Source organism: Microtus oregoni, unplaced genomic scaffold, assembly GCF_018167655.1.
Source record: "Microtus oregoni isolate MIOR12 unplaced genomic scaffold, Mior012 000000F_ref0000247, whole genome shotgun sequence".
Classification (NCBI taxonomy): domain Eukaryota; kingdom Metazoa; phylum Chordata; class Mammalia; order Rodentia; family Cricetidae; genus Microtus; species Microtus oregoni.
Window position 1 is genome coordinate 6846386 of NW_024543059.1, and position 20536 is coordinate 6866921.

Sequence of the window (20536 nt, forward strand, 5' to 3'; positions counted from 1 at the left end):
TTGTTCTGAGATTGGTAACACCATTTAGCCTTTTGTTTTAGTCGTGGCTCTTTCCTCTCGTGTTCTTTTGCTTGCAATTTAGGGAGAAACAGCAAAAATAAAGTGTTCTCAAATCTTTTTTTTTTTATATAGGTACGACAAATATGTCTAGAGGTCAAGCGTTGGATTGTCGAGTTTGGTACTGGGTAGTACTGATGGATTAGGGAGCGTGTGTAAACCCAGGTTCCATTGTTTTTGCCGCTGTTACTATGACATCACCGCGGAGCTCGAAATCCCGCCCCTCGAAAGCACTCGCAACGTCGCGAGATCACGGCTGGCGGCGCGCACTGCGGTGGGCGGGGCGGGGAGCGAGGGTAACTTCCGGCCGGGCCGCTGTCTGGGTGGCGCGGCCGGGTCCCCTCGGGTGTCGCCGCTCCTCGCTTCCACGGCCGTCCCCCCGCCCCGCGCGGGGGGTTGGGCGGCCGCGGGAGGCGACTCGGACCTTCCCGGTGCCTGCGGTTCGTTCCGCGTCGTGGCTGTGCGCGCGGCGGCGCGGGGGGGCCCCGGGGTCGGCGGGGCTGCGGCCTAGTCGGGCCTGCCGCCCGGCCCCATGAGGCACAGCCTGACCAAGCTGCTGGCTGCCTCGGGCCGAGACTCGTCGAGTGTCCGCGCCGGCCGGCAGGACCCGAGCGCGGCGGCCGCGGGGGCGGAGACCTCGGCGGGGTCGGGATCGCTTGAGCGCCGGCCGCCGCCGGTCGACGGGGGCGAGTCGGAGGCGGCCCGGAGGGTGAGCCGCGGCGGCGTGGCCGTGCGCGCGCCCGTGCCCTCGCCCCCGCCAGGGAAGATGGAGGAGGATGAGGAGGACGCGATCGCCATGGTCCCCAAAGAAGAGCCGGAGGACATGGACTTTCTCTCCGGGCTGGAACTGGCCGATCTGCTGGACCCTCGGCAACCGGACTGGCATCTGGAGCCCGGGCTCAGCTCGCCCGGGCCCCTGTCCTCGTCCGGCGGAGGCTCGGAGAGCGGCGGCCTCTTGCGGGGGGACGACGACGACGAGAGCGCGGCCGCGGAGATGCAGCGCTTTTCTGACCTGCTGCAGAGGCTGCTGAACGGCATCGGAGGCTGCAGCGGCGGCGGCGGCGCCGGTGGCGATCGCGGCAACGCGGAAAAGAGGCGGAGAAAGTCCCCGGGAGGAGGCACCGGCAGCGCCACCACCAACGACAACAACCAAGCGGCGACCAAGAGTCCCCGGAAGGCGGCGGCGGCCGCGGCCCGTCTCAATCGGCTCAAGAAGAAGGAGTACGTGATGGGGCTGGAGAGTCGAGTCCGGGGACTGGCCGCCGAGAACCAGGAGCTGCGGGCTGAGAACCGGGAGCTGGGCAGACGCGTGCAAGCACTGCAGGAGGAGAGTCGCTACCTACGGGCCGTCCTCGCCAACGAGACGGGACTGGCTCGCCTGCTGAGCCGGCTGAGCGGCGTGGGACTGCGCCTGACCACCTCGCTCTTCAGGGACTCGCCCGCCGGTGACCACGACTACGCCCTGCCGGTGGGGAAGCAGCCGCCGGAGCTGCCGGAAGAGGACGACGCGGCGGGAGGAGTGTGTCTCCATGTGGACAAGGATAAGGTGTCGGTGGAGTTCTGCTCGGCGTGCGCTCGGAAGGCGTCGTCTTCTCTTAAAATGTAGGGTCAAGTAATCTGCTCTTTACCCGCGGTTACCCCCTTCTGCTCCCTTACACCATGTCAAACACCTTAGTGGGACATCTTCACCGGACACATTTCAGAGGCGGAAAAAAAAGTAATATTAAATCTTTTAAGTGTTTAGCTAAAACGCATGAATGTGACACTGTAACCAACTCCTAATGATAACCTGTGACTATTAAATCTCTCTGACAGTTTCTTTTTTAGGTGATTTCCTTCCTGCCAGGCTCCGTTGTAGGGGTTACAGAACAGTCGTTCCCGCCTCCCAACCTGGTAAGGATCCATCTCTTCACGTAAGGCTCATGCTCTGCTGCTTAGTCTGCTTTACTGGGCAACATCTCAATTTGTGTGTGTGTGTGTGTGATATATTTTTCGTTTGTTTCTTTTTTTATTGAAAGGTGGGAGGGGAATCTTCATTTGGGCCCTGTCCACCCTGGAAACAGACTTGTGCTGGTCAACGATGTACTTAAAGTTGCTTCTGGTTGAAATAGCTGTTAAATGTGTCCCTAGCTCTTCTGTCCCCAGTGTGGACATGGCCTTGGAGGACATCGGTTCCAACTGTACACTGAAACCTGCTAATAGAGATACAGTTTGGAGACAGTGAAACAGGTGAAGTGAATGGAACTTCCGAGTTGTACCCGGTGCAAATTGGAATTCCAATTGTAGAGCAACTTCAGAGGTTGACATAAGTATTTGAGGCATGCACAAATGTATTTTTCTGGAGATGACAAATCTCTTAAAATACTTAAGAATGCCTTCTAGTTTACAGTAGAAAACACAGAAATACAATCTATATAAGATCCTAATATTTCATTACTTAAGTTGGAAATTAACCTACCCTTCAGATTTCTGGGAGAATGATTAGTGAAATGTCTGAGGACCAGCACAGTAATTATCTATCACTGAGTATGAAGAAATTGTTGGAAGCATTTATTTTTGTTGTATTAAAGTTTAGGCTAAATTTGTGTATGATTAGATAGATATTGAAGGTTATGAAATGTGAATGAAAACATGTAAAGTGAGGCTTCACAAAGAATCTTATTTTCCATATTTCTAAAATTTTTCACTTTTTAAAATTAAATAGTTTTGGCCACTTAATATGATTTATACTGTTTTTTCCAAAGATGGAAAAGTATTCTTCCCTTGAAATACTGTTTATTGTCCACTTGTCTAAATCTATGTTATCATGTCCTAGTGCAAGAGACATTAAATTCTTTGTGAAACATCACTGTTTGATAAAGGATATACGTATTTAGCATCCTTGTTTTTCTTTGTGCTAAAGTGGATACAGCTGTTGGGGCAGAAGAGACGGGACCAGCTGCTGGCCACATTTCCTGCTTTATTTTAAAAGGTAGTATAAGAAATAAGGAAGAAGAGGTAATATCAGGGCTTCTGCTGTCTTTTATTTTTAAAATGTTCATTATTAAGTATTTTCCAGCAGTCCAAAGATGTAAGTTATCTTACACGTAAGATGTTTTCTTTTGTTATTTGTTTATGGAAATGGAATCTTGTTCTTGCACAACTAACTGTAACTGTTTTATTGCTAGATAATATGATTTGAGACTTAAATTAGTCTCTGGTTTTCAGTATATCACATTTTGTAAAGTTATCCACTGCACTTGAGCATGAATGGGTAGTAGCCAATCTCTTACAACTTGGAGTGATGGACCTGCTTCTTCAAGGGCAGGAACAAGCCCCCACAATGCAGCTGCATGGATTTTAGTGCCTACTGAATTATATATATATATATACATAGAGATAAACCAAAAGTAGTTGGAAAATTATTTGAAATGACTAATTTGTGCTCCTTCTGAAATATGTTAAATGTAGCTTTTGAAACAGAAGCCTTGAATTGAAATTTAATACTTGAACATTTTTGTATATATTTCTTTGTATATAATTTTGTGCAGTACCAATGACAAAAATATGGTGTCATAATAAAATCAGGTTTGTTGATCTTTCAGTTATGGGCTCAAAGAATTTATTCATCTTTAGCATGACATTGGGAAGTAGTGAATGAAAATAGGGAAATGATTCTTGGTAATACAGACTGTGATCTTAGTCAAAAGATTCTGGAAGCAGTAAGCTTGTTTTCCTAAGAATTACACCATTTCCGTGGACTGGTTTCTTAACATCTGCTTTTCCTGCATTCAAGTTGTGGGTTTGGGAGATCAGTTTCTGTTTTGAAATTCCAGTACAGACTGTAGAATGTCATTTTATAAATGGCAGCTTGGGGAATTAGAGCTCTTGATAGTGGCAAGATTAGAATGCCTGATTTTAGAGTTGCTTTGTTAGGGTCCACGTGTTTTAGTACCTGTCTTTTCTAGTTCCATTTCATTGTTTCTTTCCTAGTTTGGGCGACAATGGTTTTTGTCTTTTTTTTTGTTTTTGTTTTTGTTTTTTGCATCAACTCATAGTCATGTTTTTACTTGGTAACTGCATGTATTTAGGACTGACCAGGGGCTTTAAATAAATTTTATCATATTTATGTGTAAGCACATTTTTCTGTAAATGTTTGGGTTTCTCAATTTACAACAGTTGTTTAATTTCATTGTGTAGTAAACAGTATCTTAAAGTGTCCTGTTCACTACTTGTTAATTAAAAATTATGATTAATATAAAACTGTTGTCTTACTATTTTTAGAAATTGTGTTGTGAATAATTAGTATTTTGATAGAGAGTTCTGGAATATAAAATAGATTGAAATTTTCAGGTTCCGTTGTATTTAATGTGATGGTTGAGAACAAATTAGTATTTGGGGAACTATTTCGAGTTTGATTTCCGATTTGTACCTGTGTGGTAAAAATGGTAGAAGACCTAAAGATGTAGCTTTTTAATCCCTGTCTTCCTCTGGAGGTCAGTATTCATACATGAATTAACTAACACATATTGGCATAGTATTTCTATAATGGTAATTTAAGTTTTAACCTTTTTTAAGCAGGCTTAACTAAAAAGTACATGTTTGTTAAAAATGTAGTCAGACCTCTGATATATCCAACAAAGTATTCAAAATATTTTAAATATCTGTGCGTTTTATACTCGCTAAATTAATCTCTTTCTCTTCTCTTTAAACAGCTTAGCAGTATCTGCAAAAACGAATCTTTTCCTACAACCTGTTAACTGACTGGACTGATGGTAACAGTAATTGTGGGAGCCATGTCGGTCAAAAATTTGGCATCTGCTGCAAAACATGAATGCCATTTCCAAGTTCCCAAATTACTTCTATACTGATTACACTTTCCAGAAACGGAGATATGAAAAGATTCTCTGGAATGCTTGAGAGACTTAATAGAAATCCATGAGACTAAGTTAATTTTGGAACAGAATTACATCTTTTTGTCCTTTCATGGCAGTAACACGAAATTTATTGCATACTTTTAAAAAAATAATTGTAACCATTGGAGAAGAGAATTATAGTGTTTTATCAAGAAACATTAGATTTTTACAGTCAAGAACACACCCTGGAATTAGATTTAGTGGGTTAGAGTGACATAAATAGGCCAGCAGTGGTCACAGAACTTACCAGGAGTTTGTATTTCTGCAATGCGAGAAGCTGCTTTGGAAGACAGACACCTTGCTGAGTAGAATAAAGTCTTCAACTTAAAGAGTAGTGTTTTAAACTAGATGCTTTGATTGTGTATTTTTAAAAGTGACTCTTTTAATGTGTGGGTGGTATTGCCATTTAGGTATTGCCATGAGCTTGTGTGCAATCTCAGGTTTGGCGTTTTGGACATTGAGTACTTGATCCTGTTTGAATGTGTTGAGGTGTCTGATGAATGACATAGTTTCTACTGTTCTGTTAAAATTTCTGTAGTGTTCGTTCTGTAAGAAGGATCTTCATATTTTGGATGATAATGGCTTATTTCATATTACAAGTAAAAAACCCATTCAGAACCCAATCATTTTTTTTCATTATTGTTGAATTATGCTAATACATTTTCATCTGTTTTAGACGAAATCATTTTATTTTTGGCTCACGTGGGAAATATTGCAGATAGAAGAGGGAGTTGATGGGAAGTAGTGTTATTACACTATAACCATGATATTCAAGATCCATTCAGGGCCTCTCCTTGTCTTCACCTGTGTGTTCAGTGTCCGTAAAGCCAAAAAGTAAAGGGAATTCCTACAGGCTTCTATTTAAAGAAGCCGATGCTCCTATAGCTGAAGGTTTGGGTACTGTTACTTTGGTGTCAAGATGCAGTGTGGAGAATTCACTAGAAATGCGTATCTTAAGAATACAAAGTTATATGGTTGAGGGATTTTGAAGGTAGAGATCAAGTGCTCACAGATGCAGTCAGTTTTTTCAAATAAATTATTCTTCAAAGTTGAATAAGTAATATTTGTGTTTTCCCCCCTCTTTGTATATGTTGATTCTAAGTTTTAAGACCTACCTTTATATATTTTTATTGTGTCCTGGGTTCTCCCCAACTCCATCTATATATTAGAAATTAAAAAAGGCCTTTCATTATGGACATGACAGAATTTTTCATATATTTGAATTTATATATCATTATGTATGGGTTCAGTATTTAACCAGTTAACCTGTTTTACAATACTCCATATAATTTATGTTGATTGAAACTGAAAATATTTTATGTTACGAACTAATTTATAGATCTAGTCACAAATATATTTGGAGCATTGTATAATTTTGTCAGTGTAAAAAATTAATTTTACTATAGCTCAAACATGTTTATAAATTTTTATTATCCTGCTGGGGTCAAATTTCTAGACCCTTCTGGCTCTTAACTGAGTTTGGATTTTAATATGTGTATACAAACACATATGTAGACACATATATTTTACATACAATAAATAAGAATATTCTTTAAAACCATGTACCTGGACAGAGCAGATTGTAAAATTCTAAATATTTTTAATGGTTTGTTAACTTTAATTGGACTGAAATCTTTTTTTTTTTTTTGGACTGAAATCTTAATCGTTTTCTTCTGAGGTCTGAGCTAGGAAGGGCTCAGTTCCCCTAGGTTTAATGTTCTTCACAGTTCCTGTCATATCTCTGCCTTCTTAACAGGGTTTTTGTAGACTTGTAGCAGTAGAGTAAGCATTTACTGCTTAGTTGCCCATTTCTACTAGTTTAAAAAGAGGATTTGACTATGTAGCAGAGGGAAGAGTTCAGGATCCTTTTGTGATAGAAACATTTAAACACATGTATAGTTAGAGTGTTAGGAGTTCAGTCCTGGGACCATTTCAAGCACAGTAAACAGTTTGTATTTACCAAGTAACATGGTTGCATCACTGAATTTTCGGTTACTTTAGTTGATTATACCATCTGTATACCTAAGGAATCTAATTTAGCAATTATATTTAAGGGTTGTGTTTTTACTTTGATCAATTGAATTACTCATTAAAAGAGAATGTAGGCAGACAGTTTTGTATCTCAAAGCCTTTACTTTTGCTAATATTTCTTGTAAAAATAGGCAATTGTGTACAAAATATATTTTGTCTTCGCAGTTCTAAAAGTTAAGCATATTTAAACTTGGGAAGCAAGAAAAATCATACGACTGACCCAAGGGAAGATACAGTAAACTTTTTTCCTTCCCTCATAATTATTATACTTAAAAAAAAAAAAAGGTCTATTTCATGTGCTCTTTGAAGGAACAAATCTTGCATTCCTTAAACTGTGCTAAATTTCACTTATAATTTAATAGCAGCCTTGTTTCGTTATTGATGGAGACAAGGTGTTGCGGTGTTTGTAGGTCAAGCTCTTCTCAAACTTGGCACAGTGGCCCTGCCTTTTCCTCCCAGTTGCTAGGCATGCCTGGGTAGTTTGCTTTACACAGAACCCTATTTCACATGCAAAACTGCCTTTTCAAAATTAACAAGTCACAGTATCTAGAAGGAATAGTTAAGATATACTTATGAACGAAACCATACTTAGTATGGTTTTAGAGATGGTTACACTCTTCCGTGGTGACTAGCTGCTTCATGGAGTATTGATCTAGTGTACATTACTGAGACTGTCCACAGCTCATGATTGCTAGTGGCTCATATTAACAGCATAGGTATTTATCATTACAGAAATTAGACAGTGTACATTCGATGATGCCATAGTAGTCGTTTCAACGAGGAGGCTACAAAGCCCTTGGGAAGAAGACAGATGACTCCAGAAACATACATGATCTAAGGAAATGACTTCACGAGCATACTTCAAAAAGTAAAGATGGGGACGGTTGGTTGTGAGCGAGGTTACTCAGGAAGGTAGTGAATTATAGGCTAACATGCTCTGCACCATACATGGGGGAGAAAAAGCTCAAGCCTGAGAGTCTAAAGAACTTAAAAAGGTGACTTTCTAAACCCTGTAGCTCCCAAGACATAGGCTGGGATTGATCCTTTGAGTAAGATGAGTTGTACTCATGGAAACAGCCTGAATAGAGAATAATAAGACGTAAGTAACATGCTGTATTTATAAGTCAAAACAAAAACCATAAACAACCTTTTTCTTCCCGTTTGGCTTTGTGAGGGCTTTGTTCATAATTGCTATGTTGTTATTTCTCTTCTTGGCTGTAGACCAAACTAAATGTAAAGGAGTGGTACTGGCAGTGGTGAAGAAACAGTATTGGGCAAACTAGAGAGATTATGTTCTTTTAAATTTGTTTTTTGAGCTAGGAATTAAACCTAGGTTCTCTTGCATGCCAAAACAACCATTCTGCCACTAACTTACATTCCCAGCCTCAAAACTATGCCTCTAGTTTTTATTGGGTTCTAACTTGTGTTGCTCTGCAGTCTTTCTTTGCAGGTCAGAGTTGTATCTTGTAAAAAATTACAAGTCTGTATTTTTAGTATAAGAAACAGATTGTTTTATTTTTGTTGTACATATTTGCTTCAAGTCAATGAATTTCTGAGCCAGGTTCAGGTAGCTGAAGGGCCTTTATGAGGAGATTATATTGTTTGCCCCCAAGGTATGCTGCAAACACAGTCTGAAGTATAATGGGAAATACCATCTTTCTACAGACAGGCTTAGAAACTGTAATCCAGTAATTTAAGAAGTTTCCTTTCTGTGGCAGAGGGCTTGATTCATACCTGTAAGAAAACATATTGATCATCAGACATGTACGTCTTAATAAGTCTTAAAGTAATCTTAAGGACAATGGGAGTCTTCCTTTTTTATTGGTATATATCCACTGTTGGCAGCAATGGTTTTCATAGTCGTTTTCATTAATCCCTTCTCTTCAGTCTTAAAAATGATTCTGGTTTCTTGTGCCTCTTTAGTTCCCCTCTGGAGGTGCACAGAACAGACAGCTCCAAGAGTTCAGAGAATAACGAGTGATTTTGGTGTGGAAGGCTTACAGGTAGCAGTTTGCGACTCCTGAGAAGGGAAACACTGCCTCTGGTCTAAATTACTCAACACAATATATTTTTGGTTCTGAGTTCCTTAGGTGGTCATGTAAATAAAAGTTTTTAAAGTAGAAACCATCCTACCTGGCAGCAAGGCCTCCGTTCACAGGTATAGCGAAAAGGATAGGGTATACACCACCCATACCAAAACCTATCAGTGCGCCCCGGGTCATGGCACAGGTCTCACAGTTCAAGTCACCTGGGAGAGAAATTAGCAAAGTGATGCTCAGGATGTTTAAGCAAACGTGACTTAAAGAACCAAGGGTTTGCATTCTATTTTCATTGACACAGCAAAAGATCTTGCAAGTCATGCTTAAAGGTTAGAATGTAGCTCTGGTATGAGGACATGCTTAGCATGTTTAAGGCGTTGGGTGGGAAATACTGATAAGCAGGAAAATAGCTCGATTCCATCTGGATTCTTAGAAATTTGAATCAGTATTAACAGAAAATAAAACATAAAAATGCCTTCCTTGGCCCCTATGATGGTATTTTTTTTCATTCAGAACAATCCCATACACACATGGAATACTCAGGGTACATGGCAGTTTTAAGGAAGTTTTTTTTTTTCTGCTAAATACACACAGTGCTTCAAGAGATGACAGTTGTATTCCCACAACATACTTTCCTTGAGAGAACTTCATACAATGTGGAAATGAGCTGCTTCAGATCAGGGAACTATGACCATTGTACAAATACTCTGCTTGGTTGGCAGAATCAGTTGTGTAACAAGACAGCAAGATTCAGCCTTCCCTGAGGACTGCATTATAGCCTACAGCTGTTCAGGATTAATATTTTGGTACTAGGATAGGTGTACTAAGGCAAACGAGGGATAACAAATAAAGCATACCTGAACTCAAAGGTAAACTCACAAAACCTGTGAAAGTCATGCTCGCTGTCATAAATGGCATCAAGGCCATTGGTAAGCCAGAAGCCAGCCGAGCTTGTGTCACATGCAGGATGCGCCGGAAAAGACTGTTTGCTATCAGGCCACTGAAGGCAGCATTAAGTCCGACATATGTGGATCCATGTTGAAGCAGATACCTGAGGGCGAGGAAAAAAAACCTGTTTCCACAATTTGGTTAAGTTCTTCAATTTTGATATGTTACAGAACTTACTAGCATATTGGAGAGAATTAGACCCTTACAGGGTCATAAAAACAAAATTAAATTAACAGCTTCACACCTACATTTCTAGTCTAAAAAGGCTTTTGAATTTGGGCAGTGTATAAGGATGCTACATGCATTTTGTGATTTTAATGAAGAGCCTTGCCAGAATTATGTAAGAGGGAGCAGCTCTGAAGTGGGAGATGCCTGGCTCTTTTGAGTTCACATACTTAAGAATACAACACATTCTAAGGCGTTACTACTGACTTATACCCCTTGTGTCTATAAAGAACTTGCTTATACACACAGATACATATTCAGCGTTGTTTCCTTAAGTGATAATATTATCCAGATTAGGAAATTGAGGTAACTAACATTTAAGTGAAACATTATGCTAGGTAGTTTATAATAGTTCAGTGATGAACATTTTATTGGTAATTTGAGATAAGTAGAAACATGTTTAATTTTGGGGAGAAATACCTAAAAGCACCAGTACAACTAAAATAAGCTCTTGAGTTACAGTCTGCTTTCCAGCATTTGTGCTGTGATCTGCAGTGTGGCTCCCTGGTGGATGTTTCTCATTTCTCCACCCATCAGAGTAACCCTAAAGGTGCCTCCCCTAGGTCCTGGAGTTTGTGCTTATTTTAAAAGCTTTTCTAGGACATGATACTGAGCATTCGTGTGTGAGATGCTTTCCTGACCTCTCACTTGGCATTCACATGCCTGCCATTTCATTCACTGAGCACTAGTTCCTAAAGGTGGCTTGTTGCTACAGAAACAAGAAGAGCTGCATTCTACCGTAGAGATTCTCCTAGTTGGCTGCATGGGAAGAGAATGAATTGATGTTTTCACAGCTCTAGAAATGGCTCAGGAAATTCTAGACAGCTACAGCCCCAATGTGAGAAGCCTGTTTTTTGTAGGGGTTAAAGAAACGGAACTTGTACACTTTTGCAAATATATAAAAGTCACAAAATGGGAGTCATCTCTATTTAACTGTAGGAACCAATGCTTGAAACAGTGGTGCTGAAACCTGCAAAGAACCACTTTCTTGTCTCGCAACTAATCCGTAGTTTGCTGTGGCTTTAAAATGAAACATTTTTATCGCTTCCAAGCTAAATCTTAACCTTACAATACCAGCTCAATTTCCATTGCCCTTTTTTAATTTGTTGGAGCGCTGGTAACCCGGTTTCTTCCTTTGTTTCTGTCGTCATCATCTCAGTTCCTTAGAACAGTCGTTCAGGCTTTCCCTACCTTGTGTAGGTTTTCTGTTTACCTCAAGAAACAGCACCAGGAAAGAAGTAAATGGGGTGTCTGTGTAGGGGTAGTGGTAAGGGGCACAAGTTGCTGAAATTGATCAAGTTCTCAACTACTGCTCAGTACATAGGTTAGGTTCTCTGCTCTAAGACGGTAAGTGCCAGCAAAAGGTGGAATTGTGGTTTCCACACTGGAAGACGCAGTAATCTCCAAGTAATATTTTACGTCTCAGCTCCCCCGTGATGTCTCTACTCACTAGAGTAACTTAACTATTCTGGTTCTTTTCTCTGGTGCCAATCGCCTACCTTAAATCTATTCCCCAAACTGGCTGGAATAGACAATAATGTTAGTGGAATCAAATTTTTCCTGCTTAAAACCCAGCGACATCTTTCTTACAGAGACATTTTAATACTAAGGGATCTTACCTTTCTGATTCCGGAAGCTGTTTAATTTTTCTGGATATGATATTAAATATTAGATCGTCTTTGATAGCACTTTGTTTATGCTCTTCCATCTTGGACCTAAAATACATAAAAATTCCATTTTAAAATATATCTAGAAAGAGTCTCCTGAGATACCTTCGAAAGTTGCAGATTAACTTCATAATCTGAAAAGTCAGTGTATATGCAGCATACGAACAAAACATCCCCGCCCCCCAGGAAAGCACAACAGAAGCCTGAACATGAAAAACAGCGCATGAGTTTCTAAGAAATACAATTCACAATCCTTATTTCCTAAGCAGTTTACAGCAGGCATGAAACAAAAATTATGAAATGTCTAATTCAGACATGATGACATGTCTGTAGTTGTCACACTTGGCTGGACCCAGGAGGACTCCTTTTGAGGTCAGCATGAGCTACATGAAAACTTACCACGGGGGGAAAAAAAAAACCCAAAGAACTTGTGTTCAGTAGACAAGTGGGAAATAGAACTACCAACTAGTACACTTTGATAAAATGAGCCATTGGGGGAATCATTAGGTTCTCAGGCTAGTTAACATTAGACAATGTTCTGGAAGCACGCAGGAGGATGTGCCATGCTGCCGATGGAGCTATAAATTGTATTTCAAGTGAGTGTAAACACCGTTAAAACCATTTGTGGTCAGGAAGTGGCACTATTGGGAAGGGCAAGAATTAGGGCCTCAGGCTCTCCAGTTCCAGGAAATGGATACTCTCTTCTGACTTCCATGGGCATTGCAGATGTGTGTACGAGGCCACACTGGACACACATACACACATGACTAAAACTCTGGAGCTGGAGACACGACTGAGCAGTTAAGAGCACCAGTTGCTCTCCCACAGTGACGAGTTCAATTCCCAGCACCCAGCTCACAACTGTAGCTCCAGACCAAGGTGATCTGAGGCCCTCTTCTGGCCTCTGCAGGCACTGAATAGACGCGACAGACACTTTAGACTGAATACGGCCCACACGCCAGTAGTTTGCTGATCTCTGTACCAGATAGGGTGAATGTCAAAATGGCAAGTGAGTTTTTGTGTACAAAAAGTCTTTTAAAAAATACTTCCGGGTGGCAGTAACGAAAAGCAAAGGCCACCTGCGGTGACACCTGTAACACTAGCCTTTGGGAAGCGGAGGCAGGAGGATTGTCAGTTTCTGAGCTACAGGCTATTTCTCAAATAATAAATAGAAATACTACGCATATTTTCAAAAATGTCTGCATAAAAAATGGAACATCGGAAAATTAAACTTAGTCAAGGTTACCCTGTAAAATGACAGTACTTCTGAGATTAAACAATGCAGCAAGGTGTGTTCCCCTCTAGGGTGGAGAGGCAGGAGGGGCTCAGCACACGCAGCTCCTCCGCCATCGTTGTCACCCGGTGCATCTGCCGACAACGGCATAGTTACTTACCGCTCCGCGGGATGAGCCGCACCTTATACCCTCCTCCCAGCCGCCGGTGCTTTCCTAGTGTCTCCTGCGCCCTGGTTCACCGCAACCTTCCTTAGGGTCGCCTGGACTCCATCTTTGGCTGACACGTGACCAAGTCACTGCTTCTGCTTCCTGGGGAGGGACTTCCGGTCGGGGAATCAGCGGAGGCGGGCGGCTTCAGGGGGCCTGGTCCTGCGGCAGAAACCGTTCTCCGCTGGAGCTGGCAGCCCGAATCCTCCCCAGCTGGGCAGCAGCCTGCTTCCGGCTCCCGGCGGGTGTCGGATGCTCCGGCAGTGAAGTTAGCCCGAGACTGAGATGCCTTTGATCCATCTCCAGTCGCCAGAATCGTCAGCTCTCTGCCACGCTGTGCTGTGGGTGACTGCCCGCGGAAGGGAAGCAATTCCATTGCGAGCCTTCGTTTGCCTCAAGCATTCCCGGTATCCTCCAGAACCGGGTTGGGTGAAAGTAGTGAAAAGTAACTGTTCAGAAGCAAGGAAGCTGGGCGGGATAGCGTATGCTTTAATCTCAGCATTCAGGACTCGGGGACAGGGGGATCTCTGTGAGTTCCAGGTCAGCCTGGTCTCCACAGTGAGTTCCAAACAAAGCAGCCTGGGGATTTAGGGTCTCTACAAAGTCCGCACAACTGGTAACCGTTGCCCTGAGCCATACCTCTGAAGACTTATGTCTCAACTCTCATCTGCTACTTTCTGGATCTATAAAATGGGAAGAGACAAAATTCTTTAACTGGTTATTTTGTAAAGTGAATAGTCGATAAAAATGCCTACCAAATTGCTTGGAGAGTCCTGGATTTTATCATATAAGAATGAGTAGAGAAATGGGAGGCTGGGAGGAGGCGGAATTTTTTTTTTCAATAAAAAAAATAAAATAATAAAAAAAAGAATGAGTAGATTCCCTGGAAAACCTGAGAGGTTCTAGTAAAAGCCAGAAATTACTCAGATTCTTGTGGAAACAAAGAATTTTAAACCACCGAGCCCTTTTCCCTGGGAGTAGGCTAGAGCGGATACTACTGAGTGTAATTGCGCAACTGTTCACTTCTCGCTTTTTTGGGGGGAGAGTTTGTATAATTTTGACATTATTTGAATGTTTGGTAAAATCACCGCGGAAGACTTCTGAGCCGGGACTTTTACTGGTTGGGAGGACTGTAACTCTAAATCCGGCGTCTATATAGACATTTGAGTGCTCTACTTACAGATACCTTTTAGATTGAATTTAGTAAGTTTTCACAGGACAAAATAAAATTCCCATTTGGTTTAAAATTTCAAATTTATCGGATTAAATTGTTCTTAAGCTTTTCCTTATTGCTTTTAATATCTGTGAACCCTGCAGTGATCTCATATGTCTTCTCTTTTCAAATCTTTGGTGCCTGATTAGGCTGGGTAATGGATTATAATTATTTTCAGCTTCTTGAAATTTCAGTTTTTTGTTTCATTGATATTTTTTAATGTGGGTTTTTATGTTTTCAAATTGAATTTTTCCTTTCTGCTATTTATTATCTCCTTTCTTATTTTTATCTGAGACTTAATGTTTTCTCCATTTTTTTCTAGTTTCTTAAGGATGGGCATGGGTGAGGTCATTGGTTTGAGATCGCTTTACCCTTTGGGATGTGTGTTTAATGTCAGAAATTCCCCTCTAAGTACCTCTTTTCTCCCACAGATTTTTGAAATTTAAAATGGAAATTACCTGAATTCAGTTAAAAAGTCTTGTGATTTCTCTTAAGTTTCTTGACCTGTGGATTATCTTGAAGTGTCTTGGTTTTCTAATCTGTTTTTAAATTTCTGGTTCAGTTCTTTTTCAGTTGGAAAACATGCTTGGTAGGGTTTAAATCCTTTTAAAATGTGTTGATATTTATAGTGCAGATTCTGTTCCAAGTGAGGTTTTCATGTATACATGAAAGGAATATGTACTCTTCTGTTGTCACAAGAATTCCAGAAAGCAGCAATTGAGACAAACTGGTGATTGTGCTCCTTTGCTTGGAGAGGTGGGGTCTGTGTGGCCTGAGACTTCTGGGAATACAGATGATTCTCCTGTCTCAACTTCCTGAACAGCTGGAAATACAGGTACATGCCACTGTGCCCAGCAGACAGTATTGTTTGAGTGTTTTTCATTCTTTCTAATTTATGCCAGCTTTTCAATTAAGTCGCAAGTTGTTGAAATTTCCAACTTTTATATGAAATTTCCCCTTTTCCATTCTTCATACATTTTCAAGTTCTATTATTATATGATTAAAAGATCAATGGTCTTTTCATTGTGAAACAGCCACCTTATCCCTTGGCAATACTGTTATAAAGGCTGCTTTCATATTGACACACCTATTCTCAAATTCAACTGGTTTCAGTACAGGAGAGGCTTCCCCTTGTGTGTACACACACGTGTTCCCACTCTAGAGGCAGTGGGACCTGGGAGAATGGAGCTGATAAATGATACCTTCAGGAATAAGATTAGTACCCTTAGACAAGAGGCTGCAGAAACCCCTTTTGCTCCATGTCCATGAACTAACACAATGGAAAGGAGCTGGTTTTGATCTAGAAGGCAGGCCTTCTCTAGACACCTGTATCAGTTAGGGTCACTACTGCCGTGATGAAACACCATGACCACAGCAACTTGGGGAAGTTGGAGATGGTCATGTCAAGTGAATTGTCAGACTCAGAAGTCATATAAAGCCACGTGTGTGCACATTGTGTGTGTGGTGTGCTTGTCTGTATTCATGCGCTAACCCCAGAGGAGGGTGTGAGGTCTCCTCCATCACTGGCCTCCTCCTTTTCAAGCAGGGCCTCTCACTGAATTGGATCTTATGTCTTTTGGCAATGCTGGCAGACACAGTCCCGATATTCTTTTTGCCTCTGTCCCACTCAGCACTGGGGCCTACTGCCAATGTTCATCCCAGAGGAACAGCGGGTGGCAACTGAAGTTCCTGGTGTCAGTCCATTAGGAGAAACTGATCAACCAATCTCGTTTAGGCAAGGCTACGACACTGCAGACCCCAGAATGCCTTTTGCTTCTGCTGTGCCTTTACAAGTTTTCTTTTTTTTTTTTTAAAGTACTTTTAGAACAATTTTATTTTCCAGTTTCATGGATAAACAGTTCTGCAGTGTTAGAGGCTTCAGGGATGGCCACAGATTTTTCTTCCTAATTGTCTTCAAGATTTTTGATAGCAAAGTTTTCTTCCTTTTTATTGATAAAAGAGCACCTGTTCCCTAGCAAAACTAATTTTGTTAGATTTTTGACTTGTTTTTGTTTTGCATTTCTGCAACTCTTTCTCTGGTATTCAGCATGGTGTGATGGATGTGGGGAGATTGCCACTGCCTATAGTATGTTTAGCTCTTGGAAACATCCCGTTCTCTTGGGCATTTTTATCTGTGGATTGTCAAAAAGGACCCTTCCCTAAGGTGTACTGTCTAAATTGATAATAATAATGATACCCTATACAGAGTTTTGATGAATAAAAAATATAAAAGGACATGTTTCACAGCCAGGGCCTAAGAACTTCACTTAAGGAAGAGCACAGGTTGTAGCATAAGTTAATGATTAACAACTGAGTCCCAGTAGCCCGCTAGTTTAAATTCTTTTACCCTCAGTGCTGGGAGATGTGCACACAGGGTTCAGAGGGCATCACAGCTGAAACAAAGCTTTGCAAATGACCAAGTCAGACTAAGATGTTCTTGTTAAATAGCTTTGAGGTGAAAATACCCCAAGAAGACAATCTGAAGTTTTAGAAAGGCACAGAGTTTGAATGCAGAACTCATTAAGATCAGGGAACAAGAACAATGTAGCCCAATTATAGTTGGCTGATGTACCTTTCTTGCTAGGATTGATGACAAAAGGTGATGATTAATTCATTATACCTATTTCTGCCCTCAATCTTGTGATATAAAAAAACTCTTGGTCACCGGGCGGTGGTGGTGCACACCTTTAATCCCAGCACTCGGGAGGCAGAGGCAGGTGGATCTCAGTGAGTTCGAGGCCAGCCTGGTCTACAAGAGCTAGTACAGGACAGGAACCAAAAACGACGGAGAAACCCTGTCTCGAAAAAAAAACAAAAACAAAAACAAAAAAAACTCTTTTTGAGTGGGTATGTACCCTAGAGATTTAAAGTAGAGCTGACTGTTTTTCGTATATAAAAGTTTAGGTTGGTGATTCCTTCAAGATTCCTGGTAAGATTCCCTTTCAGGGTAAGGAATAAAGTGATTGGCCCTTTCCTTGTAACTGCAAAATGCAGCCTGCCAGTAGAAGACCTGACAAGAACACTTTGCTTGGCCACACAGTGAGTCTACAAGTTGGTTGGGTATGAATGCATGTGAGTCTTTGGGATAATTTGTTTTTCACCTGTAATATATAAAATGTTTAATCATGTAAGGGATATGGAAAACATGCTGTTTTTACTGTTTGTTTTGTAGTCATTGAAATCATTCACTTGAGAAACAGAATGTAACCACACTGTAATTCCTATATTGTCTGAAAAACTTAGTTGCAACAGAGCATATAAGCTGTAGAAAGAAAGTATACAGTAGAGAAAGAACACAGAAAGAATGAGAGAACAGAGAATAAAGAAGGAAGCCATCAAGAGAGTGTTTCTTTCCCTAAACCCCCCTCAGACAGAAAAGTCTAGCTTAGGCCTCGTACTGCTGGAGGTTGGCCCCCCAGACAGCAGTAGACTGCAGGCATGCATGGGGGCATGTCCAGCTTGTTGTGTGGATGCTGGGATCCAAATCTGGTCCTCAAGTTTCAGCAACAAGTGCACTCGACCTTTGAGTCGTCACTCTAGCCTCAGAAAAGATGATTTGAAGTAGATAAGGTACAGAGACTCAGCTTTCAAAATACAGGGGAAATGAAGAAAGGTCAACCTTGCTGTATTTCCAAGGTTACCAGTTTTTAATATAATCATAACAAGCATGAACTCTGTGGGATTTTATTCCATACCTTTTCTCGTCAGTGTTCATTCACAACTGAATGACTCAGCAGATTCCAAAAGAGAAAGTGCTGTAAATGCTTCAGATTTCGTCCGTTTTTAGGACAGTGACTGAATCACTACACTTCTGGTTTTTCATATATGACATGCAGTTATGTGGTATTTCAATTGTAATTGAAGGTAATTGTAAATAAGAGTCTGCTTACTATACTGATTCAGGGGAGAGAGCAGAGGGATGCTTTTCTGTAGGAGGCATGGATGTCCTTATGTTCACAGATAACTATAGACAGTTTCTGTCCCGCCTGGTCCTGCAGCCGTTCAGTCCCAAAGAAACACAGAGGCTTATACTACTTATAAACTGTTTGGCCTACTAGCTCAGGCTTATTAACTAGCTTTTACAACTTAAATTAAGCCACAGTTTTTATCTATGTTTAGCCACATGGCTTGGTACCTTTTCCTCAGTAAGGCATTCTCATCTTGTTTCCTCTATGTCTGGTGGTGACTGCCTCTGCCTTTCCTCTACCCAAAATTCTCCTAGTCTGGTCACCCCTCCTATTCTTCCTGCCTGGCTACTGGCCAATCAATGCTTTATTAAACCAATATGAGTGATGACAAATATTTACAGTACAAGAGCACTATCCACAGCAGACAACACCAGGGGAAACCGCACAGGGTTGTCTCTTCAAAGGGAGGGGTGTATAACCTGTTTCCACCCAGAAGGCTGGGAGTGGACATGGTTAACCTTTGTATTATCTGTGTGGCCAAGACCACATTAGATCCTCCCCAAGACCCTTGAGCTTATTTTTCTCAGTCCACCTATTAGAACCTATCTTTAATGGAAGATGTCACTTTACAGAGAGTTTTGATGTAGTCTGAAGCTTTGTTGCGCACATGGAATTGAGTTAATTATCACTAGGAAACTTTTTAATAATTTGTGTTGTGCTTAAATATGCCTAAGCTACACAAGGTCAGACCTTGAAGTTTGAGCCAACACCTGCTACTGAGTCTTGTTGAACTGAACTGCCTTCTCCCCTGTCTTGGATCCTCTGCTGGCCCTGGGAGTTGGCAGAGATCCCTCCAACTGCCACTCAATAGATGGGGGCTTGACCCTTGGAGAAGGCGAGGAAATCTTTCCGTAAACAGAAGCGGAGAGTAGGACTTGTAGGGGTTAATCTCACTCAAGGGGTCCCAGCCGTGCGAGAGTGAAATAAGCATGGTTCTTCTCAGTCCTCTGATGCAAAGCATTTTATGTGACTGACTGAGACACCCGTGAAGATCCAAAGGGGCAAACTATTCAGAGCATTAGCTCTGCAGCTTTGTGCCGATGACCATAACATTCATCCTTGGTTTCCTAAACAAGGAACCACTGATGTTGATAATTTGAAGTGCATAGGAGCGAATGCAAAAAGAGCCAGAAAAGGGGAATAAAAATCCCTGTCAATTATTTTGCAGTCTGGACTGCAGTAATGTATTGCTTGGACCCTCTCAGGAAGACCATTAAAAAAATGCCAGCTGTAATCTGACTTTTTTTGTGCTGTGAGCACAGGCTTATTCTAAAAGATCGGCCTTAGCTTAGGCTTGTTCCTATCTAGTTCTTATAACTTCACCTGTATTTTTTAATCTATGTTCTTCCACAATTTTGCTACCTCACTCCATCCTGCCCTTCCTGCTTCCTCCGCATATGGCTGGTGACTTTCATGCTTGGGTTCCTTTTTTCTTCCCCTCTCTCTCCAGAAATCCCACCTATCCGCTCCTGCCTACCTACTGGTCATTCAGCTTCTTATTACACCAATCACAGCTACACATGTACAACATAGTCTACAAATATTCCACACCAGGACAGATCTTGTGGACTCTGAAGCCAGTTTCTGTTGGTACTGAGTCAGGTGTGTTCAGGGCTAGCCCTCCTGTGCAATCTGGCCAGAACTCAGAGCCCTCAGCTCTATGGCCCTTTCTGCTGTCCAGTTCTGGCCCAGTGGGGAGGGGAGTCTGATGGCATTGCCTGAGTTAGGTAGTCCACTGCTGCATGTCCCACTGCAGCTTGGCTGCCCCTAGGCTTTGTTTTTCCTTCCCTCACAATAGGAAAGACCTAGTATGGACTGATCAATAGTCCCTTCATAGAGAAAAATTAAACCAAGTTATATATTACTCCCTTTGAAGAGACAATCCTGTGTGTTTAACATTCCTGGCTAATAATTCCCTAATAATGCTTATCTGTGAGCACAAGGACCTCCTAATTTCCCCTTATGAACTTCCAATTCCCCCTTCAACATTTAGCTCATGCTACTTCCCCCATTACATCATCTGCCTAAACAGTCAACAGTTACAACCTCAG

General features: G+C 41.7%; 2 protein-coding genes across 4 annotated transcripts; one reads left to right on the forward strand and one right to left on the reverse strand.

Moving 5' to 3' along the window:
* Window positions 1-404: 404 nt before the first annotated feature.
* Crebzf (CREB/ATF bZIP transcription factor) lies at window positions 405-6888 on the forward strand. Of its 3 annotated transcripts, none has more exons than XM_041652031.1 (4): window positions 405-1774; window positions 1873-1950; window positions 2960-3028; window positions 4752-6888. In XM_041652031.1, exon 1 carries the CDS (start codon window positions 590-592, stop codon window positions 1661-1663), a length of 1074 nt encoding a protein of 357 aa, XP_041507965.1. In that variant the 5' UTR covers window positions 405-589; the 3' UTR covers window positions 1664-1774; window positions 1873-1950; window positions 2960-3028; window positions 4752-6888. The 3 variants fall into 3 exon arrangements, with proteins under 3 accessions (XP_041507965.1, XP_041507945.1, XP_041507954.1); XM_041652011.1 differs by having other exon boundaries at window positions 405-1659; XM_041652020.1 differs by having other exon boundaries at window positions 405-1950.
* Window positions 6889-8476: 1588 nt separating this feature from the next.
* Tmem126a (transmembrane protein 126A) lies at window positions 8477-13392 on the reverse strand. Its single transcript, XM_041653511.1, has 5 exons — window positions 13257-13392; window positions 11815-11910; window positions 9880-10073; window positions 9117-9231; window positions 8477-8717 (listed from the first exon to the last, which is right to left on the reverse strand). Exons 2-5 carry the CDS (start codon window positions 11901-11903, stop codon window positions 8525-8527), a joined length of 591 nt encoding a protein of 196 aa, XP_041509445.1. The 5' UTR covers window positions 11904-11910; window positions 13257-13392; the 3' UTR covers window positions 8477-8524.
* Window positions 13393-20536: the final 7144 nt, after the last annotated feature.